This window comes from Delphinus delphis, chromosome 1 (genome assembly GCF_949987515.2).
Source record: "Delphinus delphis chromosome 1, mDelDel1.2, whole genome shotgun sequence".
NCBI lineage: Eukaryota > Metazoa > Chordata > Mammalia > Artiodactyla > Delphinidae > Delphinus > Delphinus delphis.
Genome location: NC_082683.1, coordinates 57,038,451 through 57,053,099, shown reverse-complemented (window position 1 = coordinate 57,053,099; position 14,649 = coordinate 57,038,451). Strand labels below are relative to the sequence as shown.

At 35.4% G+C, this 14,649-nt stretch overlaps 1 protein-coding gene across 10 annotated transcripts in view; it reads right to left on the bottom strand.

The window, feature by feature from the left end:
- Positions 1 to 2,078: 2,078 nt before the first annotated feature.
- The window catches only part of SGIP1 (SH3GL interacting endocytic adaptor 1), a 211,607-nt gene continuing 199,036 nt past the window's right edge, over positions 2,079 to 14,649 (bottom strand). For all 10 annotated transcript variants that reach the window (XM_060023453.1, XM_060023445.1, XM_060023466.1 and 7 more), the window contains 5 exons: positions 11,079 to 11,211; positions 7,342 to 7,544; positions 5,781 to 5,845; positions 5,046 to 5,210; positions 2,079 to 4,062 (listed from right to left, as the gene is read on the bottom strand). In XM_060023453.1, the coding sequence (XP_059879436.1) occupies positions 4,040 to 4,062; positions 5,046 to 5,210; positions 5,781 to 5,845; positions 7,342 to 7,544; positions 11,079 to 11,211 (589 nt within the window). In that variant the 3' untranslated portion in view covers positions 2,079 to 4,039. The remainder of the gene's footprint in view (positions 4,063 to 5,045; positions 5,211 to 5,780; positions 5,846 to 7,341; positions 7,545 to 11,078; positions 11,212 to 14,649) is intronic.

The window sequence follows — 14,649 nt, the reverse complement described above, 5'->3', positions numbered from 1 at the left end:
AATGTGATGCAATGTCAGAGCTAAGAAGTATTTGAGAGATCTACTAGGGCAGTGATTCTCAAATTTTGGGTGCTGTCAAAATACATATTCTTAAACCCCACCCCTACAGATTTATTTATTCAATATCAATTTATTGATGCCCACTACATTCTAGGCTCTGGGGATATAGTGGTAACTAAGCCAAAATCATTTCCCTTGTTAAATAAATGATAATACAAGTGGTCCACAAATCATGCTTTGAGAAACATATTCTTTTCCAAGAAATTTGCTTTTGGAATTATCCTTATTTTGGTATTAATTTTTCATAGCACCTTTTACCTGGGTACTTAGTGGAATATGTATAGTAAAATAAAACAGAAGAGTTCATTTCCCAGAATGAACAAGTAAAACAGGTCAAGGACTCCCACTGCTGTCAAGATAACTGGGTTACTTCCAGCTGCTGTGTCACTTTGGGCAAATTATTAATTTGTTTAAGCCTCAATGTCACCATTTGTAACTTACTAATTAAAAAGAGTATCTACCATTTGGGGGTTGATATAAAGATTAAGTGAGCTAACATCTATAGTGACTGGTACATGGTAAGCACTCAAGAGAATATCTATTTTTACTGTATATCAATTACTATGATTGTACAAGTTTTTTTTAAAGCCCGCAAAGGTGGATGTCTCTGAGTCAACTAGAACCATGGAACTTCTGAGGTGAGAGAAGCTTTATAGATCATGGCTGTGTTATTATGGTATTTAAACAGTGCTCTGGAGGACCAGATTTAAACTGCTGGAGGAACTCCTTCATTGCTCTGAGCTGTTTTGCCTAACAGGATTCCATGTGCAATTTTAGCAGAAAAAAGTTTGGCTGTTAAGAAAAGCTTGGAAACCACTGTCAATCTCAACTCCTCATTCTAAAGGTGAGAAATTAAAGAGGGCTATGATTTGTCCAAGGTCACACAGCAAGAGTTAGTGGTAGAGCTAATGTAGTTGCCAGGCTTCTTTGAAATGAATATTTGGAAATGGAAATATGAGTAATTATGGCCTCAAACACTTTGCAGATTGAGATTCAGTAAAAATACATAAAAACAAAAATAAAACAACTGTAGTTTGACTTTCTGGAGGGGATGGTTCCTCTCTATTCACTTGAAACCATTTGAAATGTGGACATCCTTTCTTTACAGGTGAAATGTACTTCCAAATACTATGCAGTGAATATTCATTTTGGCTGTATGTGTAGAGAAGAATAGAGCTTTAAAAATAATTTAAAATTTAATTGTTTGGAATTGTATGTTTCAATTATGCTAAAATTCAGACTAATTCTTAAGAAAAAATATTTTTTAAAATAACATGAAAATATGGAATTTATTTGAAAAAAATATTTCCCATGTTGCAAAATAAAGCATTCATACTTTCTATCTTGTTAGAGCAGAATCTTTTTTAATCATAATGCTCAGGAAATGGTGTTCTGGTTAATGAGAACCCTTTCTTTTTATTTGAACCCTTGTATTGAAAATCTAAATATGTACTAGCCCATTTTGTTTTAGGAATTGATAATGAATCTGACTTAGTGTTTCTTTTATAATTACATTGTCTAGGATCATTTTTCCTAACACAAATTATTATTGTACAGTACTTTGGATACAGGAGTAACAGGAGATTATAAACTACAAGATTAAAAAAACCCACCACAATCTAAATCCCTGATATGAGTTAATTGTGTTATTATATGACCTATTTTCTGAAAGAAGAAGGGATATATTCTCTATGAAGGTTCTGGTATTCAATAATAATAATAAAATTTCAAAATTAATAATTTTGAAATCTCTGACTTTCATTCTGTTTCATAAAGACCAATTATGGAATCATAGGATATCTTCATAGTTTCAAATTTAGTGCCTAGAGACATTTGAATAATGTAGAGATCATTGTAATCTGTTTTAAATTACATTATATATCAACCAAATTATTCTATGAAAAGAAAACCCTTGTGTTTAATTACTAATTCACTCTAGAAAGATATAAAATAAAATAAGATATAATGAGCAAGACATGAGAACCAATAATATTTATACACTTTTAATATGCCTTTGTGTTAATATTCAATATGTTTTCTCATGAACTGATTTCTTAAAAACATATTTTTATATTCATATGCTGGATAATCCTCAATTTTCTGTTACTTACTCTCCATTGGTTTCAGTGTCTGAAATTTCCCCATGTTTCATGGGATTTAAAAGTTTGCATTTACTATTTTGGTTACAAAATCAAATTGAATATCTTTGCTTAAAGTGAGTTTATTACTTACTTGTTCAAAAAACTTCAACACCAGAGACTGTTTGGCGAGCCAATTGAGAGTTGTTTGAACAGTAAGATTTCTTCTAAGGTAAAACAGGTCATTTTGAACATTCTCTTGGTAGCAAGCACTGATTGAGAAGTACAAATATTAATTTAAAAAGTTTCACTATTAACAATTGTCAGTCACAATCTCATTTTAAATGTAAGACTTACAAAATTTAATTTAATTCTAAAATTTAAAGGGGCTAAAGGTTCTTTGTCAAGCATGAATGAATGTAAAATAAAATTTATCAACTAATGATGAATATAACAACTTAATAATTATAATTATTTAATAGTATAACCTAGAGTAGGAATTAGTTTATGTTTAAAATAGGTTCTATGACTTAAAGGAAAATTCATGTTTTCAGATTGTAATGAAGGAAGGTTTTACAACTGGGACCCCTGAAGAAGAGCTTCTTCATCCCGAATTCCCATATTATGAGGCCAGACTGAGTAATTACAGTTTTTATTATACCTTGCAACAATGAAATCATAACATACATTTTTGATAACTCTCTTTTTGATTCCCCAAGAATGGCAAAGATTTATAGTTACATACAATGAATCTTATCCAAAAGGAAATTTATTGCACAATAATGTGGTTAGAATTTGATTTATAAAGCTTATTTTCTCCTTCCCAAATGATATAAATGATGACAATTAAAATTCTCCTTCTGGATTTAAGTAGGGGACTAAAATCTTTTTTTTCTGAGATATTTAGACTCAATGTTTTGGTTCCTATTGGTAAAGAGGAAGATGCTTGGTACCATTCCCCATGCTGGATGGGAGGCACTCTCTGTATAGAGTTATTGTGCAAAAGTTGTTAACCAGTTCAACTATGGAAATCCTTGAAATTTTAAAATCACAATTTTTGTTTTAGTCTGATTATTCAGTAATCTCCACATCTGCTAAACTGTGGAGAGAGGGGGAAGTAGTTAAGACTTCGACATCTTCTTTACTCTTGATTATAATTTCATAAACTTTAAATATGAATTGCTTTCCCTTTTTACACAAGTTATAAAAATAAGAGGGCCTGTTTACACAGTTTGCATTTTTATGAAATTTGCAGTTTGAAAAAAAAGCTTTTTAAAAAGTGGTAATTAATGCTTTTCTTTGAATATGCACATGTACCTTAGAATTTTTTTTTTCTGAAATAGTTTCTGACTTTAACCCACTAAATATTTGAAGATAGAATTTTTATTTAGCACTAGAGTAAAACATACTAAGGACCGAAGAAAAGGAAGTTTTTTTCTGGTTCCACTGAATTTTCTTTGTGTGTGGCACCCCCTTATGACAGCTATCAATATTATATTTAAATTTTATATATTGACAAAATGCAATCTACCTCTGTAAGCATTGTGCCATTCAACAGTACTACTATTAAATTTACATACCACAGTTTAAATTACATCCATTTCAGGAATGGTAAAATGCTAAAACTCAAGTATAACTGCCTTACTGGAATGAGTACAATTTACAAATACAATAATTACATTTTAAAACCATTAACAATATTACACCTAGAAGTAAATACTGTAGGACTGGTCATCATGGTATTGTGTGAGGGAAATCATTGCTGAAAGTCATTGACATTTCCAGCAGATATACCCCAAGTGCAGATTTTGGTTTGTTTTCATCAAACCAAAATTAAAACCTGTTTCTCATACAGTAGTTCTCCATTATATGAATCCTCCAAATCCTTGCATAAGATTTTATTAGTTATCTGCCAAGTATTTTCCTGCAAAATAAAACAACATATCAACGGTTACCTGCTAGTTCCATAATGTGGTTATTATGTGGGTAACATTTCTATTCTTCCTGCCCTACTCCTAGAAGCCAATACTATGTAATTGAAGGGTACAATACTAACATAAAATACATAAAGTTTATTGTTTTCAACTTTCCAGACCAGCTAGTTGCCTTTTTACATTTCCATATAGGAATACTTTGCAGAGGTTTGGGTTGCCCAGAATAGCTTGGAAGATTTGTTCCTGGATGGGAGAATCCAACTTCTTATAGAAAGAGTAACCATATAATTTCCACCCTGGGCCATTTTTGAGAACAAAATGAGTGCAGTTAATAATTACGTCAATAAGGCAGACATAAAAACCAGGATGTATTCCAACAAATCATTGACCAAGATAATCACCTTAATATTGGGGAATCCCCACCAACAAACTCTCGTGTGTGCCAAAAACCTGTCTCATTATCACATTTCAGCTCTAGGCAACCACTTCTGATCTCTGGTCTAGACTTTTTAAGGTGCTATTAAAGTGAAGATGGATCCTCTTAGATCTCAGCTAAGCCTAGACAAGTCTAAAATCTATGAAGACCTGCTGAAGAAGAAAAGTTTTCAGGTAAGAGATAAATTCAAAATTAACATTCATCTTGCTTGTCAATGTAACAAAAGTAGGATTTACCTCCATTAACCTCAGTGTACACACCTATATAATGGGAATGACAGGTCAGTCCCATATAAGAAATAGCCAGAGCCATGATAAGTATCCAGGACCTTCCTGATTTCTGATTCCCAGTTTCATTGTCCTATTTTTACTTCATTCAACAGTTGGTTTGCTTTCTGATTGTGATGGGAAATGGGGATTGGGAGTGGGGAAGAAGAGGAGGAAGATGATCAGAAAATCACAACCTATTCCTTCTTAAGGAAGAGTAGCTAAGGCAACATTATTGTTTGCAGATGAAACTCACAAGATACCCACTTACCTGCAGCAAACCTTTTCTTGATGAGTGAAAATCTATACCCTGCTCCAACAAGTTCAATGTCACAGCCAGAAAGGGTGCTTCCTTCACTTGTAAACTGCACAACCAATGGGGAAGGTTTGCTTGGGCCTTCAGATAACTGAAATCTTGCCAATAAAGAGCCCACTCCTACAAAAAGAGTATTATTACAAGATAGTCAACACAACATTCTGGATATAACTTTGGAAATTGTATTCAAAGTTAATGTGCAAAATCGAACTTACTAGAAAATAGTATATGTTTCAGTATAAATAGAATAAAATTTATCATTAAATATTATTCATGACTTTTTTGCATGCTGATAAAAATGTAATTCAGCCAAATGGTACTTCAAAATTTGGAAGCATGCTGCTTGGAAGGCAATGTATTTTCCAGTTTATGATTTATATCAGAGGAAAGTGAAAAATATCTAACATCAGGGAGTGTGAGATCTGATACAGAATGGAAATATGCCTCATTAAAAGCTCTTCTCTGCTTAAAGTATGGTCTGTTTGATGTGGGGTCTTGGGCAGAAAAGAGGTAGCAGAGGATTCATTGAAGAACTATTTTCTTTTATTGGTTAAAATAAGTATATACCAAAGTGAACTGAAATATTTTGCTTACTTTTAGTGCTAAATGTATTTTGGTTAATAAGTTTCTAATATCTGAAAGTTATTTCAGCTTTATATAGTAAATAAAATAAGCCTGTGATTACATTACCTCCATTTTCTGACTTCTGAGAAATATCAGGAATCTTCCACAATATTCTGTGCTGTTCAGCATTCCTAAAAATAAAGTAGGTAAAAGACTTTTTCATATGCAAGGGTTTCTGTTTAATGGATGTCGTATTTTTACAGATAGTGTTAATTAATAAAAATGATCTTAAAAATTTTAGCTACAATTAAAGCATTATCTATCTATCATCTATCTATGCATCCCTTCCTCTTTCCCTCCCTTCTTCCATCTATCTATCTATCTACCTACCTACCTACCTATCTATCCTTTCCTCCTTCCCTCCCTCCTTCTATCTATCTATCTATCTATCTATCTATCTATCTATCTATCTATCTATCTATCTATGTATCCCTTCCTCCTTCCATCCCTCCTTCCATCTATCTATCTATCTATCTATCTATCTATCTATCTATCTATCTATCTATCTACCTACCTACCTATCTATCCCTTCCTCCTTTCCTCCCTCCTTCCATCTATCTATCTATCTATCTATCTATCTATCCCTTCCTCCTTCACTCCCTCCTTCCATCTGTCTACCCATCCATCCATGTATCCATTCATCCATACATAAATACTCTCCTTTCTCTTTCCTTATTGTAACTAGTCACAACACTGTCAGAGAGATAAACATTTAGAGGACAATGCAGTTAAATTTTTTTTAACACATCTACTGAATAAATAGATGGGAAGTGTTAGTTGATCAATTAATTCAGGTAATTTAAATTGGAGCTGTCACATGGCTGACATTCTTTTTTTTTTTTTTTTTAATGTTCTACTTTTTGCTTCTAACAATCATATGGAAAAACTGGAGTATTTTTCCTTAGGAGAAAAGGCTTTTTTTAACATCTGCTATTGGTACTCAGTGTCTATTCTGTTTCTGTTCCCATACCTTCTCTAGTGTGCCTTTTAATAGTCCAGAGGCTGCAAAATGAAACTCAGACTCCCTTGTAATTAGGGTCCTAGATGCAGATTAGGGTCCATCAATTATAGGTACTACTTGAGATCTGGCGGATAGAAGGGAGGCAGAGGCCATTTTCCTGATGCTTTTTGGGCTGTTTTCTGCTGGTCAGCAGCCTAACTGAGATGTGGGGATCTTGTTAAACAGTGCTCCAGTCCAGTCTCAGTTTTGTAGTTGTTGAGAAGCAGTTTAGGCAGTGCCAGTAGGAGCTTTCTTATCCTTGGATTCTCATGAGGGTGGTGGGTTCTTGAATTCAATGGCTCCACTGACAGCCTTCTAATTTCTCTCCTTCCTGGTTGTAGCAGAGGTAGCAGCTCCCCTGGTGGACCAGTTCTGCAATCTTCTGGGAAATATTCTTGGAGATCCAGTCTAAAGCTTGTTCCTCTTTTTTTGTGTGAACATCTAAATCCCTGTGTTAAATCATTTTCTGCTTGAAATTAGCTATAGCAGCTTCTGTTTAATGCCCTGAACCCTGACACCCAGGCCTGCTGTGATCTCTTCCTGTAGGAAACACAAATGCTAAAAAGTCTGTGATCCCTTTGCCCAGGAGCCCTTTGGTGAAGAGGAAAGGGACTAATGGCTCCTTACCAGACTGCTGGTGGGAGCACAGCCTGGAGCTTGGTTACCCCTCCATCTATGGGGACCAGGAACTGCACATTGTTGAGGGCCACGGCCGTTGTCATTGCATCCGTATTGTATTTGTAATCTATGCGCAGGTCGGTGCTTGCCGGCTCACATCGCCAGTTCACTGCCAGGTTCAGAGGTGTGGACTGAATGCCCTGGGCTGACACCTTGCCAAAGACAGGAAGGAGAACACTTAAGGCTTGAATATTAATCTGAAACAAACCCAGAAGCTATTATTATCTCCCAATGGAATATTCTTAGATATCAAAAAGTCATAATGTTGTTTGCGCCGCTCACAAACGAGCACTCAGTAAAAAAATCACCATGAAGGGTGCCGTATGAGTGAGTGCTGGGCGCTTCAGGTGAACTGTTACCGATTAAAAATATAAAATCAATTATTAAAGTTTCTATAGCACTTTAGAGTTTACAATGCACTTTATGTCAGATAGGGAGCTGGTAGCACACTGGTTAGGAGCTGAGGCCAAGAAGGCAGCCAATCCTGGGTGTGAGGTCGTTTTTCCTTTCTTTCTTTCCCTTTCTTTCTTTCTTTTAATTGAAATAGAGTTGCTATACAATATTATATAAGTTACAGGTGCACAATATAGTGACTCATAATTTTAAAGGTTATACTCCATTTATAGTTATTATAAAGTATTGGCTATATTCCCCATGTTGTACAATATATCCTTGTACCTTATTTTATACCTAATAGTTTGTACCTCTTAATCCCTTACTATTGCCCCTTCCCCTTTCCCTCTCCCCACTAGTAACCACTAGTTTGTTCTCTATATCTGTGAGTCTGCTTCTTTTTTGTTATATTCACTAGTTGGTTGAATTTTTTGATTCCACATATAAGTGGTATCATACAGTATTTGTCCTTCTCTGTCTGACTTGTTTCACTTAGCATAATGCCCTTCAAGTCCATCCATGTTGCTGCAAATAGCAAAATTTCATTCTTTTTTATGGCTGAGCAGTATTCTATTGTATACATATACCCCACATCTTCTTTACCCATTCATCTATTGATGGACACGTAGGTTGCTTCCATATCTTGGCAAATTGTAAATAATGCTCCTGTGAACATGTATCTTTTCAAATTAGTGTTTTTGGTTTTTTCAGATATATTTGGGTGTGAGTTCTGATTGTCACTTCCAAGCTGAGTGATCTTTGACCAGTCACTAAAAACTTCTCTGTGCCTCAGTTATTTCCTCATCTGCCAAATGGGAATGCTAATATATATTTTTTAATTTTTAAAAAAGTTTTTGGCTGTACCGTGTGGCATACGGGATCTTAGTTCCCTTACCATACTCATGCCCCCTGCACTGGAAGGGCGGACTCTTAACCACTGGACTGCCAGGGAAGTCCCAGAAATGATAATAATATTTACGCCTAGAGATGTTAGGAAGATTGAAGAAGAAGTTTTATATGAAACACTCGGCCTAGTGCCTCACATACAGTAAGGAGTTAACATTTTAATACATGTTACCTATTAATATTCTTATCATATTTGCTCTTCACAAACCAGTGAGTTAGACAAAGGTGAATTTGACTAAGGAAAAGCCAGGCTTGAAGAAGCAACAAAAAGTTATAAGACAATAATATCAACTAGAATCCTGGGCCCACAGTGAAAAATTTGCAAGGTTATTATTTCTATGTACCTTTTATAAGTACACACGCACAGCAGGGGCTGTGTGGGTGGTGTCTGTGCCCTTGCAGTTTTACTCATGGAGTATGAGTTTTGCTGATTTTAAAGAATATAAACAGCTCTTTATTGGCCTAGTAATGCCTGCACATATGGACACCACGTGGACCTGAAAGCAGGCTGTGCTTAAAAGTCAGGCATGGTTTTGCTGCAGAAACAAACCCAGACGTGGATTCTTTTATAAAATGACAGACATGGCTTTTGATGACATAATTTTAGTTTGATGACCATTATAATAAAAGCTTTAAAACTTTATAATAATCTCTATGATAAGCTTTATAATAAAGTTTTTAAACTTTAAATATTTTTAGCAGCCCAATCCTCTGCAAATGCACTTTTATTTAGAAGTCTGTTATTTAAGATAAGCTCAAAAGCAGAGCAGACCCACTCTCCCGACCCATTTCTATACTCTGTCCTTGGCAGGAGTTCTCAACTTCTTAGTAGCTCCTCTACCTGGGGAGGTGCTTTATGGCTATGTGATTGTCCCAGTTACTGGGAGGGTGCTACTGGTGGCCAGAAAGTAAACATGATGTGATTTGATCTCACAAAATGCTAATTATGCTTCCCAGCCAATCCCTTGCATTGCTGAAAAACAATAACAACAACACAACTAAACCACAACAAAAGGGATTCCTCAGAGCACCTTTAAAACAAAATGTCAGGCCTAGGGCTACTTACATTTCACAAAGTACTTTGAAATGTGTTAGGGTGTGAGTGTCTCACAGCCTATAAAATACCTAGGTAGGAATCATTTTTTCCTAATTTGCAGATGAGGAAACTGAGGCTCAGGGACATTAAGTGCCCAAGGTCAGTGGACAGTAGGAAGCTGACTTAATTCCAGAATTCAGTCTCTTGCCTTCATTATAGTACTTTACACCAAGCTCATATTACAATAGGTGAATTCTGTCTACTTTCTACATTTTGTTATAATGTCCAAAGCTTCAATGATATTGTTCTTAGTAGAAAACCATTATATTCATTTGTACTTTTGTGAAATGTACAATTACATAGATGCTTCACGTTCAATGGTTCCCTTAGAACATGTGGTTTTCAATCCACAGCGTGCATTATAATCATTTGGAGGACTTGTAAAAATATATACACCTACGTCACATCCTGAACCAATTAAATAAAAATCTCTGGGAGTGTCAGGGCCCAGTAGATGTCTCTGTCTCTGTCTCTATCTTTATCCCTCTCCCCTCCCCCCTCCCCATCTCCATCTTTATTTATCTATAAATAGATTTTTATATAGACATCTATCTATCTTTATATCTGTGTCTGTGTATAATTAGCACCAGTTCAGAATCAGCATTTGTTTATAACCTCCCTGGTGATTGTAAAGTACGCTCATGTTTGAGATGCACTGATTTCTATTAAAGTACAACTTTCAGAAGAGATCAAGTGGCTAGGAATCAGTGGGATACTCAAGCTCTATAGGATCCTGGTTTGAAACAGGCTTATTTATTAAATCAGTAATATTTTGGGGTAAAGGGAAATCCTAAATACAAAAAGAAAGTTCTCATATCCTGTAATGTGTTGTACCAAATATTCTCATTAAATTATTTCTTAACATAAGTTTCATCAGAATTTATTTCATAGACTATCACATTATGAAAAAACACCAAGTTACTTACATTTAATCATTTAAAGTAAGAGATTTTAGTATGGTAATATTCTTAACAAAGTTACAGTGAACTATTTTGTCAATATTTGTAATCTTAATTGATGTAGTTTTCTGAAAATTCATTTTTTGGCATGTTTCCCTAAATTTGAATGCAATTTTTTACTTGCAGGTTTCAACTAATAAGAATATGTATGAATGTTCTTGACACTATATAGCCTCCAAATAGTCTTTTAAGGTTTCTATTTTCTTATAAATTGTAGCTTTTAAATAATATTGAAAGAAATGTTACTTTGTCTACTTTTATTTAATGTTAGGTATGTTGGAATATACATTTGTAATGTGAAAGAGACACCTTGACCATATAAATAGGCTTACCTGATATTTGAGCATATCCACGTTATAATATGTAGCCTGGGGCTTTTGTTCCGACACTTTCTTTAGATGAATCATCAAATTTGGCATGTTTACCCAGAATTCCTTGGTATTGGCATCATTTTGGGTATTATCACTATTCAATTGGGAAGAAAAAATGATTGAGTAGCATTTTGTAACAAACATAAACCACACAAAAAAGCATCTTCGCAAATTGTCATCTGATTTCTATCTCCATCTTTGACAATTTGTAGAGATTATATTATTGACAATAGTATAGTTTTAGTATAATTGCAGTCCTGAATGGTATTATGTTAATAGATTAATACCCATAGGGAGGCATTATTGTATTGCTATAAATCTCAGTGATTTATATCCAGTAATATTACCCAGTAATATTAACCAATCATGATGATAACTGGTTGCTTTAAACACTGAATTATTTATTAACCCAAATTTAATAGCCCTTTCTACATCGCCACCATTTCCTATGAATTAGTCGGTTAATGCAATCAAGGAGCCGAGTACATTGATTTTCTTTTGAATTTACTTGAAGAGTAGGGTCTCAGAAATTACTTAGTAAATATTTGTAAGCAAACATTTGTAAACAAATATCTGTAAACACGGTCTTTATCTCCAACTGAGGAGAAAAGGGTGATACTAAAATTATCATGTTCCTTTTTTAGCATTCACAACAGTTCCTCTAAGAGTATTTAAATCATAAAAAGTCACCTCATTTATAAGATGATCCTGGAATTTAAATGATAATAACCATGGTAATTACACTAGAGAGTGCAGTCTTGGTGAATTAAGGAGTTTTGTATTCCTATGAGGGTCATCAGTGTTACTCTGCGGCCTCTCCACAGGCCACTCCCCTCATGTCTTGTGAAAATGTTTGTCTCAATGGCAAAAAGAATCAGGCTAGAGTGTGAAAAGCATCTGCTCACTTCTCACATGATGAAAAAACTGGGGCCCAAGTGGCTCAGTAACTTACTGACATTTCACTTTCAGAATATCCTATGTAATACAATAATAGTAGCTAGAAGTTTTTGAGCCTCTATTATGTGCTAGGCACTCTGTTAGATACATTATAAACTATATCATTAAAATCTACCCTGCAAAAGAAGAATTATCTTCCTTTTTAAAAATAAGCATATGTTATAAAAAGAGAAAATTAGAGGTCACAGAGACAGAAGGGTGTGATACAGTGATAAAGGCAGGTCGAAAGTAAGTTCCTATGGTTCAGCCTCCAGAAGCCAAATGTATCAAGAGCTGAGTCAAAAAAAACATCAGGGCCTTGAAACTGCTTCTGGTCAGTTAGGAACGAGTGGTCGTGGGCACCAAGTCTCAGCAGGACCCCTGTGGTTCTGTTGTGCCTGCTATAGGTTGTTGAGGACAGAGAAAACCCTGTGCCTCTGGGCAGGAGGAAGTGAATGGAAAAGACTCCTGGCCCCTTGTCCTTGCCCCTGGCCCAGCTAAGCTAAGGATACTGATAAGTGTTGTCTAAACTGTTATTCTCTAAAACATCCAAGTTACCCAGAGCCTCCAGAGTGGTAGCTACACAAGGAGGCTGGAGCTAAGAACAATAGAGGTTCAGCAAAATTAAGTAATTTACTTAAGGTTGAACAGTTAATAAGTAAGAGAGTCAAGATTCCAGCCCAGGTCAGTCTTACTGCAGGTCATACTTTCCCACTATACCAAAAGAGGTGTGGAATTAATATCCAGCAATATTTTATTAATTTGCGCTAAGTAAATCCAAATAACTGAGAAAATCCCAATTATATGTTTAATAACAAAATAAGCTAAGTCATATGTCTATGATAATTCCTCAGAGAACTTGCTTTAAAAAAATAGTCAAGAAAGGTTTGTCAATCAAAAGCTTGCACAGAGATGCAATTCTTGAATACTCATAAAGCCTTGAGAATTCTTCAGACTCCATTGGTTTAGCGATTGTTCCTGAACATCCTTTGTAAGCCAATCCCTTTCATAAGGGAAAAGTAGAAGTAAATTTCAATTTGGTCCCTGTCACAGGGATTGCAAACCCAAATGTCTCCAGGGGCCAAGCTGCTAACCTAAATAAGTCTTTCAGTAAGGATAACTGAGAAGATTGGCTGGGTGTAAGATAACAGATGAAGAAAGGCTTGAACAGCATTTGAGAATAATGCTTGGTTCCATGACCTTTTGAAAAGTAGGGGTGGCAGCAGGGGTGGTGGAGTGGAGCTACATACCAAAACCAAATAGTCTCTAGGACTGATGGGTCACCAATCACAGCCCTGACACAATCATCAAATACTTAGAGTTAATAAAGTCCAAATTAATAAGAATTTTTTTGTTTTTGCTTTTGTTTTGTTTAAAAAACAACTTAAGGGTCCATATAATGTTTTGTCACACAAAACATTCTCAGACTGATATTTAGTTCAATTCATAAGACTGATATATTAATATAAGTATAAAACTCTGACACATATGCCTAAGAACTTGGCAACATAACTGCCTAAAAGTGCAACAAAAGCTATAACTATCACACCAGTGATATTTACAGACAAACTGGTGAGATGGTGGCATGTAATTCCTAATTTCAGATGGAGGAACCTAGAAAAATAAAATTAACTCGCTGTGAGGCTCACTGTGAACATCAAAAACACGGAAGGAAACTGAAATAAGAAGTTCCCAATTTCCAATCTTGATCATTTCACATTTATTTTTCATTTAAAGGGTGAGCATTTCTTTTGTATTTTTAAGCCTGGAATCAAGTTTGCCAATTAAACCATCGCAAGGACCAAAGAGAAGAAGGTGATCTTGGTCATCACCTGAAACACCTGTGACTGTTTTTCCATCACGGGAGCGAAAGAGTCTCATTCGGGCAAGAGAAAGAGAGTGACTGTATTGGTCCTCAGATTCCAAATAACCTTTAGTTATTTCTACATAAATATCCAGCTTGACAAAATTCTCTAAGTTATAGTTGAATTGTTCATTCATTCAACAAAGACTACTCAAGTCCTTATTAGGCATAGTGGAAGGTACTGAGGATACGGTGGTGAACCAATAGATGTGTTCTATTCCCTCATGGATTTTACAGTCTAGTGGGGGAGATGGATGGATGAAGAAAACAAATACATATGTAATTATTAGTTTTAGTAAGTGTGACAAAGGGAAGAATAGGGAAGATTGAGAGAGAATAACAAGGCGATGTGATTTAGTGTGGGAATGGGGAGGAGAGTGGGGAGGTCAGGGGAGGCTGAGTGGAGCTGAGATCTGAAGGATGAGTAAGAGTCCGGTGAAGAAGGGTGGAAATCCTGTTGGAGGCAGAGGAAACAAGCATACAAAGTCTTGATGTGGGAAAGGACTCAGCAGTTCCCAAGACTGGCAGGTCTGGCTGGAGCTACAAGGATTCTGAGGAGGATGGTGGGAGATGAGGACAGACAGACAGGCAAGAGTGGATGACTCAGGGTCTTGAAGGCAATGGTAACAAGTTTGGATTCTGGTACAGATGCAATGGGAAGCCATCAGAGGACTACGAGCGAGGATAACCTGATTTACCTCAAAAAAGGTCATCTGGTTATTGTGTGTAAGA